This window comes from Thamnophis sirtalis, unplaced genomic scaffold (genome assembly GCF_051295495.1).
Source record: "Thamnophis sirtalis isolate CommonGarterSnake01/CBP01778 unplaced genomic scaffold, rThaSir2_p1.2 scaffold_12, whole genome shotgun sequence".
NCBI classification, from domain to species: Eukaryota; Metazoa; Chordata; class Lepidosauria; order Squamata; family Natricidae; genus Thamnophis; species Thamnophis sirtalis.
In genome coordinates, this window is record NW_028261392.1 from 55,702,878 (window position 1) to 55,722,654 (window position 19,777).

The 19,777-nt window shown below is 41.1% G+C and overlaps 1 protein-coding gene across 1 annotated transcript in view; it reads right to left on the reverse strand.

The window, feature by feature from the left end:
- Positions 1-5,366: 5,366 nt before the first annotated feature.
- The window catches only part of LOC148043354 (dimethylaniline monooxygenase [N-oxide-forming] 2-like), a 26,429-nt gene continuing 12,018 nt past the window's right edge, over positions 5,367-19,777 (reverse strand). Inside the window, exons 5-9 of the mRNA XM_087726674.1 lie at positions 17,536-17,678; positions 14,633-14,832; positions 12,134-12,489; positions 7,501-7,573; positions 5,367-5,782 (exon numbers count right to left, since the gene is read on the reverse strand). Coding sequence (XP_087582800.1) covers positions 5,428-5,782; positions 7,501-7,573; positions 12,134-12,489; positions 14,633-14,832; positions 17,536-17,678 — 1,127 coding nt within the window. The 3' untranslated portion in view covers positions 5,367-5,427. The remainder of the gene's footprint in view (positions 5,783-7,500; positions 7,574-12,133; positions 12,490-14,632; positions 14,833-17,535; positions 17,679-19,777) is intronic.

The following is a 19,777-nucleotide window of genomic DNA, read 5'->3' on the forward strand; positions in this document are numbered from 1 at the left end:
CCTTCAAGATCTATAGTAGCATTTCCTTTTCAATGAAGTATTAACAGGCACTGGTACAAGAAACTACCACCATCCTTATTATATCTAGGATGCCCTCTGCCCTCCAGGCACCTTTGTACGAGGGTACAAAGGTGCCTGGAGGGTAGAGGACATCCTAGAGTACACCTGTAAATCAAACTGATTACATTTTGGCCAAACATATTTTATTAATCCTTGTGAGATGCAACCCATCTGAGGTACCATCCATTCATCATCTAATGTCATCCCTATAATTTAGACAAACTAAAAATATACCATACATACCTAAAGTTACTTTTATTAGAACAGCTATTGAAATATAGTCTTGCAAATCTGAATATAGTTCTTTTCTTTCCTCCTTCCTCTTCATGAGAATTTGGGGTGGAGGTGTCTGAGGCATTTTCATAAAATACTTTCTTGGCTTGGGCTTAAGTTTCATTTATCTGATTGTTGCCTGAGTAGAGAATCTTCCCTCTGTCCTTCAAAGCTATACTTTTTATTATTCACACTTTGATCTCAGGAAGTAAAATCTTCCCACCAATACCATCAATGTGGCCTATCACTGATTTATGAAATAGCAAACTCTCCGTTTAACATAGTCTATTAGGATGCAAGAGGAATCCATAAGAAAAGAATAGTAACTGACAAATAAGATTTCTAAATTTTATTTATTTATATCGTGGGCCTTTTGTTTTTATAAACAGCTCAAGTGGTGAACATTTTATATGTGTAAAATGTACACAAAATGCACCAAAGGTGTAATGGCTCCTCTCCTAACTTGAGAAAGTAAAGACTCTTGAAGCAGATTATTTCAAAAGGAACCTTTAATCAAGCAGGATGGAAACCTGTTCTGTCCCCCCTTCTCCGCTCGTTAACGGACGGCAGGCAGACAAACTTAAAAGGAACTTTCTTTATCAGTTCTCAGCTCAGACTGGCTTTGAGCCCAAAAATAACATAAATACAGTCTCTGACTAAATAACAGAATACAAAACAAAACTCTTACAATCAATGCACTTCTCCCAAAGTTTCTACGAATCAGGGTTACAGAAAACAAAGCACATATCCAAGTGTATCTTACATAAACCATGACTGATGATCAAGCAATGTTGTACCAACCAAGGAACGCACTAAGGAACGTTGACTCCTGCCACTAGGGCGTGGCAGCATCCGTCCTTTTATCCCCAGAATCTGCCCCTAACAAGCCCCAGCTGCATCGTTAATCTTGCATTCCGAAAAGACTCACAGAAGACTGCTGCTGAGTCACAACAGAAACCATTAGAGACAAAGCAGCATCTGAAATCCTTTAGGCTATGCAAATGGGATTAAACTGATAATGACCCCCCCCCTTTGTCCAAGTGCATATTCCGACCAATACACAAGTGTGAAGATGCTTCTTTAACTCTTCGGCTCTGAGAGTTGAATAAAACACACATTCCCATGACTATCTCTAGTTAGACATTAAAGTAAGATATCCTACATGGCCATCATAAACCTCCCTTCAGAGGTGCTAGGACCTTCAGTTTTCCGGTGACAGGAAACCAGTTGTAAAGTTGTAAAACTCAGTTGTTACAGGTACAGCTAGTGATTTAACTCCGAGGCCCCCCCTCCTCCCAATTGAATGGCAGTATCACTTTTAGGGATCTGACACGTATGAAGACTACGTAAAATGTATAAATATTTTCTAGACTGAGACATCAAACATTGACTTTTTAAATATATTTTTTTAATTTTTTTGTTACATAAACAATACATACCCACAACAGTGGGGGGAAAAAAAGTCAAAACAGAAAAGAACAAAAAACAAAACAAAGGAAAAAAAACACAAGTATATGTTATAAAAAAGTATATCAGCTGGTTACAACAAGTTTTTGTGCATCTCTTCCATTAATTCATATTAATTCAAATATCTTAACTCAAATGTTTACCATATTAACATCATCACACCTCCACTTTTAGTTGACTACAGTTGTTTAAACATTCTTCATCCTTAACTATACCAAAAATTTAATCCATAATCACATGCTGGCATTTCATTTACTTGTTTATAAAATCCTCCATTAACATCAAATCCTCATATCCTGTTTTAGCTAAACATCCATAATATTTAATACCAAAAATTTCATCCTCCATGTATATAATTTATTATCATTCTCCTTTCTTTATTTAATTATATCGTATATCATAGCATTTTCCCCATATTAGTTAAGATTTAACTGTATATAGTTTTATTTTATTTTTTATAATAATAATTATTGTTATTAATGATCTTATATATAGTCCAAATACATTTCTAACCTTCCCTTCTCATATCCAATTATTACTCATCATATCAACTCAACATCATATACATTACTATCATTATCAATTTTTATTCATCTATACCTATTGCAAATGAATTCAACTAAGTTTAGCTAATTTTAAGTTATACTCCTCCATTAACATTAATTCCTCATATCCTGTTTTAGCTAAACATCCATAATATTTAATACCAAAAATTTCTAATTTATATAATTTATTATCATTCTCCTTTAATTATTATTGGGATTAATAACCTTTATATATAATTCAAAGATATTTCTAACCTTCCCTTCTCATATCCAATTATTATTTATCATAGCAACTCAACATTATATACATTACTATCATTATCAATTATTATTCAACTATATCTATTAGAAATGAGTTTAACTAGGTTTAGCTAGCTTTAAATTATACTCTTCCATCTATCAGCCTGTGTCTCTCCAGTAACAGAACCACCTTAAATTTGTTGCCATTCGTGGGTCCAGTTCTCCAAACATCTTTATGAGCAAGTCCATGCAAAAAAAATCTTCGCATCTTTTTGCTTATGGTGCCTCTCATATAATGCTGCCGCCTTCCTTTTATTTCCTTTATCAGCTTGTCTTTAATTCTCAGTGGTGGTATCAAAAGTTTTGCAGATGGTATTTCATAAAGTATAAATTCTTTAATGCTTCTCACTCCTCCTGCGCCCTGTCTTTCGAAGTAAATCTTCTGTGTGGCTGCTCTCCCTTCAGACATTCCATCTTTTTCTCCCTCAAAGGTAAACCAGTTGCCCTGAATATCAGCAAGTTGAGAATCTTTATCTCTGACATCCTTAGCTTGTATTTGAGGAACATTCTCAATTTTTCCCTCGTATTTTGTTGCTAAAAACACCAAATAATCAAGTTTTCTCTCAATTCTAGCGTGTGTAGCAGATAATTTCTGTAGCGCTGAAAAAATCATTTGAATAGAGGCTTGAATAGATGCCATGTTTATACGCAGTTAGTATTTTTTCTTGAGAGCTCTGAAGTATTTTGCAAATAAGAGCAGGCTGGGGGCTATGCAATCTTATCAGATCTTAGACCAATACAGCCAAGCAATAAAAGTGTCAAGTTGTAAACAACCAAATTATAGTGAATTGGTTTACAGCCCGCTTGCAGAAGATCAGAGGAGATGTTGGAGCAATCTATCCTTTGTCCATGTGAGTAACATTTAAAAAATTTAAAAAGTAGAATAACCACTGTCCAGAAACCAATAAAAAAATCAGGATCGCCGCTAGATTCTTCTGTTCATTAGTTTAAATTAGCTTGAATTTTTAGGCGGACTGTTTATCTCTGAGTAATAAAATAATCTTACCAGTTGAAAACACTTTCGTCATTCTTTGGGGCTGCCTGCAGTTTCAATTAGCCTTGTGGCTAATCCAGAAGTCACTGGCAAAGGAGGTTATTTTCCAATTCCCCAGAGACTTTGCGAACGTCTCTGGGACCACTGGATCTCCTCCTACCTTTCACTGTCTCTGCGGGACAGCTTGGGTCCAAAAAGGGACCGTCCAAATGCTTCGGAATAGAGGAATTTTAGGAATAGCCTGAAAGCCCGTCTTCTCACTGCTAAGCCCCGCCTTCTTCCCCAAACATTGACTTTTTTTGTAGTAATTGTTTGGACTGAAGTCTATTATAGCCTGAAATTCAATTCCCCCCCCCCCCGAAATTCAGAAATTTCTAATTCCACTGAATTAGAGTTTAGAGAACTAGAGAGGGCCCAAGACAAAAGAGAGTGGTGTAAAAGTAAATAATTCATATGTAAGATATTAGTTATTAGAAAAAGTACAAGCTGTAGATATATTAATGAAACAGAGTGTAGGGTATAAACATGAAACAAATGTGGAAATTCTTTATATTAAATTGTGTTCCAATTTTTAAAGAGCCATTACTGAAATATTAGAAATAATTTAACCTACAAAAGATATTCAGCATAAATATTGATAATTTGGAATTTCAGGTTGAAATAGCCAAAATCTGCCCTATATGCAGATATATTCTAGATCATACTCAGCTTGCAAGCCAAATCACCTTTATCAGGGGTAATATCCTGGCCTGCATTAACTAATATGTATCAAATACAAGATCGCACAGAGTAGGCCTCCTCCGAATTCCATCCGCCAGTCAGTGCCGACTGGCGACTACGCGGAGGAGAGCCTTCTCAGTTGCAGCTCCGACATTATGGAACAACCTCCCCGTGGAGATCCGTACCCTCACCACAGTCCAGGCCTTCCGCACAGCCCTCAAGAACTGGCTATCCCGTCAGGCCTGGGGATAGGATTACTCTCACCCCGCCCGAATGTTGAGTGAATGTTGTGTTTTTATGACCAATTTCCTTTAATCACGATTTTTTTTTTTTTTTTTTAAAGTTTTGTCTTGCACCCCCTTCCCTTTATTGCTGTAAGCCGCCCTGAGTCCCCTCAGGGAAAAGGGCGGCATATAAATTTGCAATAAAACTAAAAAAACTAAACTAAACTAAGTATAAAACAAGGAAACGTTTCAGATCATACATATCAGAGGTGGGTTCCTACCAGTTCGCACCAGTTCGGTAGAACTGATTCGTCAAATCTACCGAACCGGTTAGAAGAGGTTCCCAGTGGACCCGGAAAGCAGGCCACACCTACAGAAGAGGTTCCAAAAATTTTTGAAACCCACCACTGACAGACAGACAGACAGACAGACAGACAGACACACACACACACAGACTCACACAGAGAGAGAAAGAGAAAGAAAGAAAGAAAGAAATAAAAAAGAAAAAAAGAAAAAGTGAGAGATGAAAGAAAAAAAGGAAAAAGGGACAGAGAGACAAAAGGAGAGAGAGAGAGAGAGAGAGAGAGAGAGAGAGAGAGAGAGAGAGAGAGAGAGAGAGAGAACATGGCCGGCAAGCCACTCCCACCAGGTCACATGGCCAGCAAGCCACTCCCACAAAGGAGGCCACACCCACAGAGTAGGTTCGAAATTTTTTTGAAACCCACCACTGATACATATATATATATATACTGTTTACAGTTCTTCTACCATGTAGAGAAAATACCACTCAAAACAAGTTCATTTGCAGGAGAAGAAGCAGTTTTCAGACTGCTACAAGTTCAAATTAGAGATAAGTTAAGAAAATAGTGAGAAGTCCCAAACAGATGAGTGATTTAATGAAGAAAGAAGGAACCAGAGTTACTTTGGTGTTGGTAGAAGACTGCAGAGGTCGTGTCTTTGTAGGCTTGATGATCCTTTCTCTCTGGGTCAAGATGGTGTTTCTGGCTCCCTCCCACTTCCCAGGACCGGTCAGACGGAACTGAGTAGCTGAACAAGGTCCAAAATATACTTCCCAGGCCAACTTTGGATCGGTCAGAAAAAGACTCAGCAGCTTGGGTTTCACTCCTAATATGGAAGCCAGTTCATCCATGTAATCAATATACTGCACTATTAAGGGATTGATCCTGCTTGCTGCATACCTAAGAGCAAAAGATAAGTTAGCCTGTTGAAGACCAGATTATAGAATCAAAAATCATAGAACTGTAGGGTTAAAAGAGCTCTTGGAGGTCTTCTAGTCCAACCCAATTCCTGCCTGAGATCTTGCTTCCTCTTCCTTCTCCCTCTACCAATTTACAGCCACAAAATTACCATTCTAGTTGAGCTGCATAGTAAGTGGTTTGTTGTTCTACACATCAATTAATATCAGAGGTGGGTTCCTAGCAGTTCGCACCTATTCGGTAGAACCGGTTCGTCAAATCTACCAAGCCAGTTAGAAGAGGTTCCACCAGTGGATCCGGAAAGTAGGACACACCTACAGAAGAGATTCCAAAATTTTTTGAAACCCACCACTGATTAATATGTTAAAATCTTTGTTTTATATGATATGTTTCATCTTTCTTCCACTGTATGCAGTGTTAATGTTACTATTGCAAAATATCAAAGACTTGTGATAGTAATAGTAATACTTTAATTAGTGTCTATATTTCATAGTCTAGAACAGGGGTAGTCAACCCTTTTATACTTACTGCCCACTTTTGTATCTCTGTTAGTAAAATTTTCTAACCGCCCACCAGTTCCACAGTAATGGTGATTTATAAAGTAGGGAAGTAACTTTACTTTATAAAATGTATAAAGCAGAGTTACAGCAAGCCCCTACCGCCCACCATGAAAGCTGGAACGCCCACTAGTGGGCGGTAGGGACCAGGTTGGCTATCACTGGTCTAGAAGTAGATCGTTTATGAATTGTAAACTTCACAGTTTTTGTTCTCTAATGCTAGGCTATGGCTGAAGAATTTACAAGAGGTTGAATGATTTTAGTCTTAGGACATGTGACATAGTGGTGGGTTCCTAACCAGTTTACTACAGGTTCGCAAAGCACCTGCACGTGTGCGATAGAACAAAAATTGTTCAGAAAAAAAAGAAAACAGCTGAGGAGCGGCAGTTCAAGCTGTTGCTCTTGATCAGCTGGGCTTCAGAAGCTGGAATAAAGGTAAGATAACTGGGTAGGCGGGCCCACTTAAAAAAAACAAAACAGAGAACCGGTTTGCTCTCTGTTTTAAGCCAGCACTACTGGTTTAGCAATAGCAGCAATAGCAGTTAGACTTATATACCGCTTCATAGGGCTTTCAGCCCTCTCTAAGAGGTTTACAGAGTCAGCATGTCGCCCCCACAATCTGGGTCCTCATTTTACCCACCTCGGAAGGATGGAAGGCTGAGTCAACCCTGAGCCGGTGAGATTTGAACAGCCGAACTGCAGAACTGCAGTCAGCTGAAGTAGCCTGCAATGCTGCACTCTAACCACTGCGCCACCTCGGCTCTTTGGGAGAACTGGTCCAAACCAGTAGGAACCCACTTCTGATGTGACACACATACACACACATACCCGCTTGCTAGTCTAATCTAATTGGAGTTGTCTTTGATGAGATGGATAGTCATATAAATTTCATTAATAAATAAATAAAATAATAATATAATATAATCCAACCTACGTCCCATCCCTTTCGGCAAGCAGTAAAAAGTTTATAAAATATAAATATAAACTTAACAAATAAGTTTAATATGTAGCTTTACTAAGTTTGTATCCTATGGGTAAGTTTGTGATTGTAATGTTAAAATTTATTCACTCAGGCATTTTATATACAAGGCCAGAATATTTTGTAGAAATAAGCACATTATATGTACATAGTTGATTTCCTACCATTTTTCATTGTATTGGATCCTCTTAACAATATCAGTCATCATGTCATTAACTGAAGGTAACTTGTTCAAGCCTGAAAAAACAACATCAGTTTAATCTTCAGGTGCCCCCTGTAGCCTGAGAAATGCAGAACAGTTTGCAGACAGGTAATGCACATATACAGAACATACTGTGGACTGAACAGAGAAACTGAGGTAGACTGTGTCATGCCCCAGCATATAACTTTTACATACTGTTGTTGCCTTCTAGCCCCATCTAATGGGCACAGAGACAATTATTAAGTATATTGTTTGAAGCTGACCACACCCCTTTACCCATCAGCCCGCATTCTCAAAATAAGTGCACGCAGGGAAACCAAGCTCCATTTCCTTTAGCATTTGGAGAAGGCAGAGGCATAAAGAAGAATCCATCCTAATCTGTGGCACATGGTCATCCAATGACAAACCCACATCCCACACATAGAGCATCGCTGGTGAGATTTAAATTGCTTGTATTTATTAATTGTTACGCTCAGCAGTAACCCAATTGTCAGCTTCTGCTTTGCTGTTGCTTCAGCTGCCATGAAACGGGGAGGGAGGGCATGGTATTTGGGTGGGGTTACTCGATGTGCTGGAGGAATGTTCTGGAGTTCTCTGGATGGTCAGACTACGCATGCGTGGGTGTTTCCCGCCTGGACTAACGGCACCGACATTCCATCTTCGTGATGCCTTTTGAAGTTATCTCACACCTGACACTTGAAGGACTTATGATTGGACTAGGCCTATGATGCCAGGGGGTGTGGAATGGGCTATTCTATATATCAACTGCTTTCGTGCCTAATTAATCAGACTTCGCTATGCAACCGCTCTTTAACCATTTTTAATTAGTAAAAGTACATTTGATTTTCCACGTATGGAGTCTCATGGTCTTTCTTTCCTAATTATTAAATGGAGAGGTGCTGACACCAATACTGTCTATCTTGTATTTGGTTCTCATTGCATGTATCCCTATTTTCCCCAGTTCCACCATATCCTGTTCTTTCAATAAGGCACTCAGATCTACGGACACCGTTTGTTTTATTGGAGGATAGGTGGGTTTAGCTGCATGTTGAGCTGCACACAGGCTAACATGTAACGAGGACAGAACAGACTGTAACTGTGTTCATTACATGTATAGAAATGTTGGAAATGAAAGTATTTCAATAAAGGACAAAGTGTTGTGGTTATATAGCAAAACACTAGGAGGATTTTCTGAAGAAGGAATGTAGCTACGCCTGACTTCCAGAAAGAAACCAAAGTAGTAGAATGTTGGAGAAGGTGATGCTGGAAACATTAGTGTTCTATACTTGCTGCCCGTAGATGTTTGCAGATCAAATCTAATAGCCTTATCCAGTATTAAGACTGCAAGCCAATGCAAACTTCCTGGGGTATTCAACCTCTTAGAACAATGGTGGCTTGCTTCTGCATAGGTATGCAACAATTCATGCAGACATATTCCTTGGCGATTTAGGACCATTGCACTTAGCTTCCTGGATTCAAAATATAGTTTTGTTGGAAAGATGAACTAGTTCAGGACTGGCTAATTAGCATGAAATAGATTTTCTGCATATCAGCTTTCTGTTCTGTTGAACAGAAGTGGTTCAACACAATTGTTAGCTTTACTACTTCAGTATAAACTATGCCTCACATTATCATGGACATAATCTAAACTAAAGCACTCCCATATACGTAGCTCCCATACATTTAAACCAGATGCCAATATATTTCTTTAGGGCTTGCAGTCACATTCATTAATTCTACATTTCCTTACTCAAATATAAAAGTGTTCTGTCTACAAAAAAAGATAAATTTTGTTTCTATTCGAACAAATGCCTCGCACACAATACTATAATCTGATAGTTTAATCCCTTTGATCCAAGAGAATTAAAGAAAGCCAGTTATGATTGTTGGTTAATTATGTCCAGTCTATCTGCCTACTTTACGAGCTCAGCCAGAAATATTTTGCAGACCAATCACCCCGTAGTTAGTTTGTTTTTTCTACTTAATGCCAAGTGTGACCGATGCTGGGGCTATTTGCATTGCACCAAGGCTAGGAGAAATGACCTTATCTGAAATTGCAGAACAATTTTGGTAGAATTTCACTTATATTCCAATTGTATACTGTAATTTTTCCTTGGTTACTAAGCCTTATAAAATGATTCTCAAGTATCAAAATGAAATGTTAGTTATGAAAAAATTCTCCCTTTGAAAAATGATCAATGCCTTTCTGTAGTGCATAGAAGACATAGAACTAAGGAGAAATTTTCTAACAGTAAGAACAATCAACCAGTGAAACAGCTTCCATTCAGAAGTGCAGCAACACTGGAGGCTTTTAAGAAGAATCATTTGTCTAAACTATTATAGGGTTTCCTGCTTGAGCAGTGGGTTGGACTCAGTGGTGGGTTTCAAAAATTGTTCGAACCTACTCTGTGGGTGTGGCCTCCTTTGTGGTAGTGGCTTGCCGCCCATGTAACCGGATGGGAGTGGCTTGCCGCCCATGTGACCAGATGGGAGTGGCTTGCCGCCCATGTGACCGGATATGAAGATGCTGACGACACTTGTCAGAACCACCTTAAATTACCTCACACACAGCACTGCATAAGAATATGATGTAAACTTGTTTTTTAAAAGGCATCTTTGGTTTGCGTTAAAACAACTTCAACACACGCAATGTTCTGATTGCACCACAAACGCAGTAGTCACCCTTACCTTTCACAGAGGCACTGAGTTTTATAAATAGGAGCATGATAGTGTAGAATAATCATATCCAAGGACCAGTGGTGGGTTTTAAAATTTTTTGGAACCTCTTCTGTAGGTGTGGCCTGCTTTCCAGGTCCACTGGTGGAACCTCTTCTAAGGTAGACTTGATGAACCGGTTCTACCGAATAGGTGCGAACTGGTAGGAACCCACCTCTGGTTGGACTAGAAGACCTCCAAGCCCCTTCCAACTCTGTTATTCTGTTACATGATCTAATGTGAAAGCATTATAGGGATTTTTTTTCCGGAACATTGAAATATTTTTTGATGGTGTTACAGGTATTGTTGCAGGATGTAACCTTCTTCATGTAGAGCTGCCTCTTGCAAATGGATGATGATCTCCTACTTTTTTATATATTTTGGTCAACTCAAAATGGTGAGCATAATCAATATTCTTGCTTCCTCTTTTCCTCACAACAACTCTGTGTGGTGGGAACAGAGCTGGAAACTGAGCATCTGAACAATATACAAGCAGCTGAGTGGACATTTGCTGATAACTGGGGGATGGCCCGGGGGGGGGCACTTTCCTTTCTGTTGTTTGCACAGGAAAAACTCAGATTCAGCTTATACTATTTCTGTAACCATTTCAGCTTCAGTAAAGTATACTCTTGGCAAAACTAATGGCCAGGAGTCTTTCTTCGCTAGATGATTGTGTGGAACAGTTGACAACTGGTTTTCATGCCAAGGAAATCCTAGAATTCACATTCTCCTGGTTTCCAGGCTAGCGCCTCCATCACTACACCAAACTGCTTATTGGATTGGATGAAGAATGATAACATTATGACGGGGATAATTCCAAGGGGTTTCCTTGTTAATCTTTTTGCGGTATACATATATTATGTTACATTGGGGTGGGGAACTACGACTCTTTTACGACTTGTGGACTTCAAACCCATAATTCCTGAGCCAACATGGCTGGCTCAGGAATTCAGGGAGTTGAAGTCCACAAGTCATAAAAGGACCATAGTTCCCTGTTCTGTTCCCCCCTCCTTCGCTTGTTAACAGACGACAGACAAACAAAATGAAAGGGAACTCTCTTTATCAGTTCTCAGTTCAAACTGGCTGCGAGCCAAAATAAACTAATTCAAGTCTCTGCCAGAAGATAACAAACTGAAAAACAAATCTTTCTCATGGCAACACAAGGTGAACCAAACGAAAACAAAGCACTTCTTCCAAAGTCTCTACGAATCAGGGTTACAGAAGTCAAATCACTTTTCCAAGAAACCACGATCAAGGATCAAGGAACGTTGACTTCTGCAACCAGGGCGTGGCACCACCAGTCCTTTTATCTGTCAGGGAAGCCTCTAACGAGGCACATCTAAGTGCAATCACCTCCTAGGAGTCCTCCGTTGTGCCTTACGTCGGTCAGCTCTTCTCCTACGTGCATCCCGAAAAGACTCACAGAAGGGTTCTTGCTCAGCCTCTCTTGTCTCCTCCCCACTGCTCCAAGGCTCAGCCTCTCCTGTGTCCTCCCCACTGACCCAAGGCTCAGTCATTACCTGGGGACCAACTAGTCTCTCTGAGCCCTGCTTGGAGTCAGACCCCTGTCCAGAACCCTCCTCCTCTTCCAAGCATGACTCATAAGCCCCCTCGCTGTCAGAGTCTGATAACAGCTCCCAAGGCTCTAGCCGAGTCACAACACTTCCCTATCTCTGTGTTACATGAACAACACAATTGGTCATATTGCAAACATTTAGCATAGCTGGAGATTACCTTCATGGACACACAAATATATATATTACATGGCTTTCTTGTTCTTATACAAAAGGGGGAGTTGATTATATTAGCCAGCAGTGCAACCTTCAAGCCAAGCAAAATATCAGCTGTTTTTTTTATTATTTATATATATTCTCTCTTACCCTTGAAGATTCTTGTGGCCCAGCGAGCTTGGATCTCAGATACAGGCATAATGGCTCCTATAGGTTTGACGAAGCCAATCACAGCTAATGTGTGCTTTCCCAAGTGTGGTGGGAAAACATTTTTATACAGTGAGACTTTATTTGCTTGGGTTCCGAGGATAATGTCCTGAGTGTAGGGAAAGGAGAAGTTGTATCCTGTAGCAAAAATGACCACGTCAATATTTTCTTCTGTGCTGCCATCTTCAAAGATCACACCTCTTTCAGTGAACTTCTTCACGTGTGGTTTCATTAGCACCCTTCCAGCAATTATAGCATTTGGTAGGTCATCTCCCATAATTGGACTCTTACTTAGGAACCTGCAAAATGAAGAAAAAAACCACACTGGCAATATTTTACTCCAGAAAATGGGCTTATTAACCTTCAATTTCAGTTCAATTTCAATTTATTGGCATTTGTATGCCGCCCACTCCCAGTGGGACTCTGGGCGGCTTACAGGCAAAAACAACATATATTAAAAAATTAAGATAATACAAATATTAAAAATCAACAACATGCATACAGTTGGAGTGGGGCTGGATACTAATCAACAGCCCCAGGCCTGCCGGAACAGCCAGGTCTTGGTGGCTTTACGGAAGGCCGGAAGAGTGGTGAGGGTCCAGATCTCTATGGGGAGATCGTTCCATAGGGCCAGAGCAGCAACAGAGAAGGCCCTTCCCCGGGGACCCGCCAACCGATATTAACCGGCCGACGGCACCTGGAGGAGGCCCAATCTGTACGATCTTATTGGTCGTTGGGAGGTAAATGGCAGGAGGCAGTCTCTCAGGTAGCCAGGTCCTAAACCATGAAGGGCTTTAAAAGTAACGACTAGCACCTTGAAGCGCGTCCGGAGACCAATGGGGAGCCAGTGCAGCTCGCGGAGGATAGGTGTAACATGGGTGTATCTAGGTACACCCAATATCGCTCATGCGGCTGCATTCTGGACCAGCTGCAGTCTTCGAACACTCTTCAGGGGCAGCCCCATGTAGAGCGTGTTACAGTAATCCAGTCTTGAGGTGACGACCATGACCATTAAAAAAGGGAGGGGTGTTTAAGTAAGCTATTGTAAATGATCATCTTAGATGTTTTTCAAACAGGCCAAGAAAGCACAGCCTTGGGAAAGAAAAGCTCATTTGTGTCAGAGGTGTAATTCAGTGTATGGTGATGTATTCTCTCTACCCATGTATTTATACCAAATATAAAGTATATTATTTACTGGGTTTGTATTTTTATATTTTATTTATTTATTTATTTATTTGTCTTGTATGCTGCCCACTCCCGGAGGACTCCGGGCGGCTTACAAAAGACAAGGGAAAGGGGGGAACAAGACAAAGACAACATATTAAAAACAAAACCAACATTCACAATTTCTGTGGAGGTAGATGCTTCTCAGCTCCCCCCAGCCTGCTGGAACAGCCAGGACTTGGTGGCTTTGCGGAAGGCCGGGAGGGTAGTAAGGATCCGGATCTCAACAGGGAGCTCGTTCCAGAGGGCCGGAGCTGCAACAGAGAAGGCTCTCCCCCGGGGAGTCACCAGCCAACATTGGCTGGCAGATGGAATCCAGAGGAGACCCAACCTGTGCGATCTAATTGGTCTGAGAGAGGTAATCGGCAGGAGGCGGTCTCTCAGGTACCCAGGTCCGATGCCATGTAGGGCTTTATAGGTAGCGACCAGCACCTTGAAGCGGATTCGGAGACTAATAGGTAGCCAGTGCAGCTCACGGAGGATAGGTGTAACGTGGGTGTACCTTGGTGCACCCACAATCGCTCGCGCGGCTGCATTCTGGACTAATTGGAGTCTTCAAACACTCTTCAAGGGCTGCCCCATGTAGAGCGCATAACAGTTTTGTCCAATTGTTTTCTGTTTTTACATTCTTGTTGACTTCTTTTTTTGTATGCAATGCCACATTGTGAGAATATATTTTACTGCAAAATAATGAAACCGCAGATACGAAAATGTCAGAAAAGGGAGCTTCAGCCTAGAGTGGAAGTGCATTTTTCTCAGGGAACCCTAACCCTAACCTTAACACCACCTTTATCTTCATAGCCACCATAGCTAGAATCAGAAGAGCTGAAATTGGCAAAGTAATTTCTATGCAGGCATTCAGCTTTTTTGTAAAAAGTATAAAGGTAAATAATAATAATAATAATAATAATAATAATGAATGAAAAAAAAGTCACAAGATACACAGAATTAGGTACAGAAACCAGAATGTCAGGTTTCAATTTTTTTAAAAAAAATATGTTTCTAATCTTTGAAGCTATAACTAAATATTTAAATATATGTGGGAAAGGGGACATTGCAGATGCTGCTGGAGCTGCAGGAAATTTCCAAGATTTAGACTCAGAGACTACTGTTGTTACTCAGCTTTAAAGTTGCTCCTAAAATGGAGTTCATATTTACTTTAATGTCTACACTCCACGTCTTCCTAAGTCTCAGAGTATGAAGAAATTCTATCCTTACCTGTGCTGGGGTTTTACACCATAGTTCTCATGGTTAAATTTCATATTCAGCTTCTTCTCTCCCCATTGGTTTATCAGTGCCCCAGGAAGTTTATGGAAAAGGAGATTTTTGAAGCGTGTAAAATGCACTGCATCAAAAGGATACCCACCATCAGAGACTCGATTAACCACCCAAGCACCAGTTCTAGTGCTCAGAAAGACCTGGGAGAGGAGAAAGGGAAATCAGCACTAACTCCTTCCCCAGCCTTGCAAGCTAGTGAACAAAATGGAGACTGAACCACCTTCCTGCTATATTTTGGATATAACCAAGGCCATACCCGGTTCTCTTTGCCTAATCCCATCAGAACCAAAATGACCACCTCACTTCCGGCCCTGAAATCCCATCTAGACCAAAGAAGAACAGCCTCCTCTCCAGCTCACAGTATGACCCAAGCGTGGCACGACAAAACCGCGCTCGACTAAGCCGCGCCCGATTAAATCGCGTCGCTGACGTCATCAACAGGGTGACAACAGCAAGCACGGAGAAAGAAGGGCGCTTTAAATAGCGCTTTGAAAGCAAGCCGATTCAACTTAAGGTAAGGGTTAGGTTTAGGGTTAGCTTTAGGGTTAGGTTTAGGCTTAGGCTAAGGGTTAGGGTTAGGTTTAGGGTTAGGTTAAGGGTTAAGGTTAGGTTTAGGGTTAGGTTAAGGGTTAGGATTAGGTTTAGGGTTAGGTTAAGGGTTAGGTTAAGGGTTAGGTTTAGGGTTAGGTTTAGGGTTAGGTTAAGGGTTAGGTTTAGGGTTAGGTTTAGGATTAGGTTTAGGGGGGTTAGGTTTAGGTTTAGGGGTTAATTTTAAGTTTAGCGTTTACAGCATGCTTCTGTCTCCGCGCTGTTGTCGCCCTGTTGATGACGTCAGCTACGCGGTTTCGTCGAGCGCGGTTTAGTCGAACGCGGTTTTGTGGTGGAACCTGACCCAAGGGCAAGCCTTTCAAGGAATGTGCAAGCTAGAGAAACCCCATTTTTCCATCTCCTTCACAATGAACTTCTTCAGTTCTGCTGACCTTCTGAAAGGCCCATTTTGCCTAACGATAGAAGTAATCTCAAGTACCACAAGGACCTGCCTAGCTACCCAAAACTAGCCAGCAAATCAGATCCCTGGGATTTCCTACCTTGCAGTCTTCAATCTCTATAAAAATCTTTGCTTTTCCATTGTTCGGGGCTTCCTCTTTCTTTTTAAGTAGGTACTCAATGATCATTGAGTATCATTTAAGAGCCGAGGTGGCGCAGTGGTTAAATGCAGCACTGCAGGCTACTTCAGCTGACTGCAGTTCTGCAGTTCGGCTGTTCAAATCTCACCGGCTCAGGGTTGACTCAGCCTTCCATCCTTCCGAGGTGGGTAAAATGAGGACCCGGATTGTTGTTGGGAGCAATATGCTGACTCTGTAAACCGCTTAGAGAGGGCTGAAAGCCCTATGAAGCGGTATATAAGTCTAACTGCTATTGCTATCATTACAATGAACATGGTTCTTCTCTTCAATGTTGTGCACCTTATTTTGACAAAAATGAAAACAAAAACCGACAACAGCCCACTCCTCTTTCCATTGAGTCCCAAGGGACAACAGGGCGTGCCAATATATTTTTTCCTAAGAGTGGAAAGTACATGTGGAGGATGTTCAGCAAAAAAAGAGACAGAGAATAATCTCATTCTCAACCTTTGATGTTCCTCTTCTCTATGGTTTCTAAGCCACTAGGACAGGGGTCAGCAACCTTAAACACTCAAAGAGCAACAAAGGTCCTAACCGGAAGCCCCCTGTTCAATTCTAGAGCTGAGCGGAAATCTGGTTCTCCCACTATAGAGTCCCCTCCTAGCACAGTGTCCTTTTTCCTCTACCTGTCCTAACCAAAAACCCTATCAATTGTGGAGTTGACCAGTGACAGTGAGCCACAGCAGAGGGACGAAAGAGCAGGGGTGGGTTCCTGCTAGTTCTAACCTCTTCTATAGAAGAGGTTCCACAAATCTACAGTGCTGTTTAGAACCGATTCCAGCTCCCTCCCCCCGCCCGTCAGCACATCATCAAAATAAAGAGTGAGAGGAGGCATTCTGGGAGTTGAAGTCCACCAGTCTTAAATCTGTCAAGTTTGAACACCCCTGGAGATTTTTTTCTAAAAGGTTATGGGTGCAAGAGTCTTGTAACTTGACAGCTTTAAGACTTGCACACTTCAATGCCAGAGTTCCTGAGCCAACATGACTGGAGGAGGAATTCTGGGAGTTGAAGTCCACAAGTCTTAAAGTTGTCAAGTTTGAACACCCCTGGGGGTTTTTTTTCTAAAGGGTTAGGGGTGCAAGGGTCTTGTAACTTGACAGCTTTAAGACTTGCATGCTTCAAATGCCAGAGTTTCTGAGCCAACATTTTGGTTGCTAAGCAAGAGCGTTGTTAAGTGAGTTTCACCACATTTTACAAGTTGGCCACGCCCACCCAGTCACATGACTGCCAAGTCACCCCCACTCGGTCACATGGCTGGCAAGCCACTCCCACAAAGCAGGCCACACCTACAGAAGAGATTCTAAAATTTTTTGAAATCCACCACTGTGAAAGAGCCACATGTGGCTCTGGAGCCACAGGTTACGGACCCCAGCACTAGGACTACCTTTCAGTAAGGAAAGCATATTTGATGAAAAGTATTGCAAAGCCCTCCAGTCTCACTGACAAAAGTTCAATTTTCATTCAGATATTACCAACAATTTAATTATTTAATAATAATTTAATAATGCATTCACATGTATTACTAATTGATAGAATTAGTCTCTGAAATGCTATCCCAAAGCAACAAGTGAGCCCCGGTAGTGTTTGAGCTCAAAACCTGACAAAATTACCTGCTGTTATCATCAGATTCAAAACAAAACTTGTTTAAGTACACTGTACCTGCTTTGTGCTGTGGCTGAGATCAATAGAAATTTCTAATCCAGAATTTCCCAAGCCTATGATGAGGATTCGTTGGTCCTGGTATTTTTCAGGATTCTTATATGCCGAACTGTGAATAATTTCCCCCTTAAATTTTTCAACACCTGAGGGGGGGAAAAAGGAGCCATCTTTGCAATGCTGGGGAAAGCATTTCTTTGTTGGAAGACAGAAAAAAACGTCAGTATAGGTGCGGGATTTGAGATGAATTTTAAGATTAAGATTAGATTAAGATTTAATAAATTTGTATGCCGCCCAATCCCAAAGGACTCCAGGCGGCTTACATAAAAACAAGTTAAAAATATTAAAAGAATTTAAAATACAAAGACAAAGCAGTTAAAAGAACACAACATGCACTCAATCTTAGTGGGGCTGGAGCTCAATCAAGGATCAGCAGCCCCAGGCCTGCCGGAACAGCCAGGTCTTAGTAGACTTCCGGAAGGCCGAGAGAGTGGGGAGGGTCCGGATTTCAGGGGGTAGGTCGTTCCAGAGGGCTGGGGCAGCTACAGAGAAGGCTCTCCCCCAAGGAGCCGCCAGACAACATTGTGTAGTCGACGACATCCGGATTTCCGGGTCCGGATTTCAGGGGGTAGGTCGTTCCAGAGGGCTGGGGCAGCTACAGAGAAGGCTCTCCCCCAAGGAGCCGCCAGACAACATTGTGTAGTCGACGACATCCGAAGAAGGCCCATCCTGTGAGATCTTATCGGACGCTGGGAGGTATGTGGCAGGACGCGGGCATGGAGATATCCAGGTCCTAGGCCATGTAGGGCTTTAAAGGTGATAACCAGCACCTTGAAGCGTGTTCGGAGACCAATAGGGAGCCAGTGCAGCTCACGGAGAAGAATTGTCATGGTTAGATTATTAGTTTATTAGATTATTATTAATGTCACATTGCTGCCTGAGAAATCCCATTCTTGATACTTGCTCATACAATTGTCAGAAATGGCCCACAGATATTGGACAAAAGGATGATGACTCTTGTCATTTTTAAATAATAACCAGGGATTAGTGTCAAGGATGGGATGAGAAATACACTAAAGCCCAACTATTTTTGCATTCTTATTATCACTATACAATATTAGTAAGGGCACTCTATCTTGGCTGTAGTAATCTGGATTCAAAAACCCTAAATAATATACAATACAATACAATAGCAGAGTTGGAAGGGACCTTGGAGGTCTTCTAGTCCAACCACCTGTCTAGGCAGGAAACCTTATATCGTTTCAGACAAATGGCTATCCAACATCTTCTTAAAGACTTCCAGTGTTGAGGCATTCACAACTTCTGGAGGCACATTCTGTTCACTGATTTATTGTTCTCACTGTCAGGAAATTTCTCCTCAGTTCTAGGTTGCTTCTCTCCTTGATTAGTTTCTGCCCATTGCTTCTTGTTCTACCCTCAGGTGCCTTGGAGAATAGTTTGACTCCCTCTTCTTTGTGGCAACCCCTGAGATATTGGAACACTGCTATCATGTCTCCCCTGGTCCTTCTTTCTGTTAAACTAGACATACCCAGTTCCTGCAACCGTTCTTCATATGTTTTAGCCTCCAGTCCCCTAATCATCTTTGTTGCTCTTCTCTGCACTCTTTCTAGAGTCTCCACATCTTTTCTACATCGTGGTGACCAAAACTGAATGCAGTATTCCAAGTGTGACCTTACCAAGGCCTTATAAAATGGCATTAAGACTTGATGTGATCTTGATTCTATCCATCTGTCTATGCAGCCTAGAACTGTGTTGGCTATATACTAAATTCAATCTCTCTCTCCCTCTCTCTCTCCTCCTCCCACTCACCCTCCCTCCCTCCCTCCCTCCATCCATCACCAAAAATTAGCACCCAAAGTCAAATCAATAATGCCTTACTGATTACCACAAAGATTGAACTGGTTTACAAGAAAGTCAATGTTGCTGTATAGATGATGGGCCTTAACCCTCCTCTAGAAAATAACCTAGTTGCTGTTGTTGTTGTTTTTAAATATAGGCTCAAGATTAATTAGACATATTGATACAAAAACAAGACAGTTAATGACCATGAATTATGCTTTTCACTCAAGAAGTGATATTGGCAGGCTTACTTTGTCAGAAGTAAAGGTAAGAGGAAATTATTCTAAGTGAAACAAACAATGTAAGAAGGAAAATATAGCTTGAGTTATTATACTGCATCAACCACAGTAAGAAACCACTACGGGTAGATGTTTGTAGGGGGAAA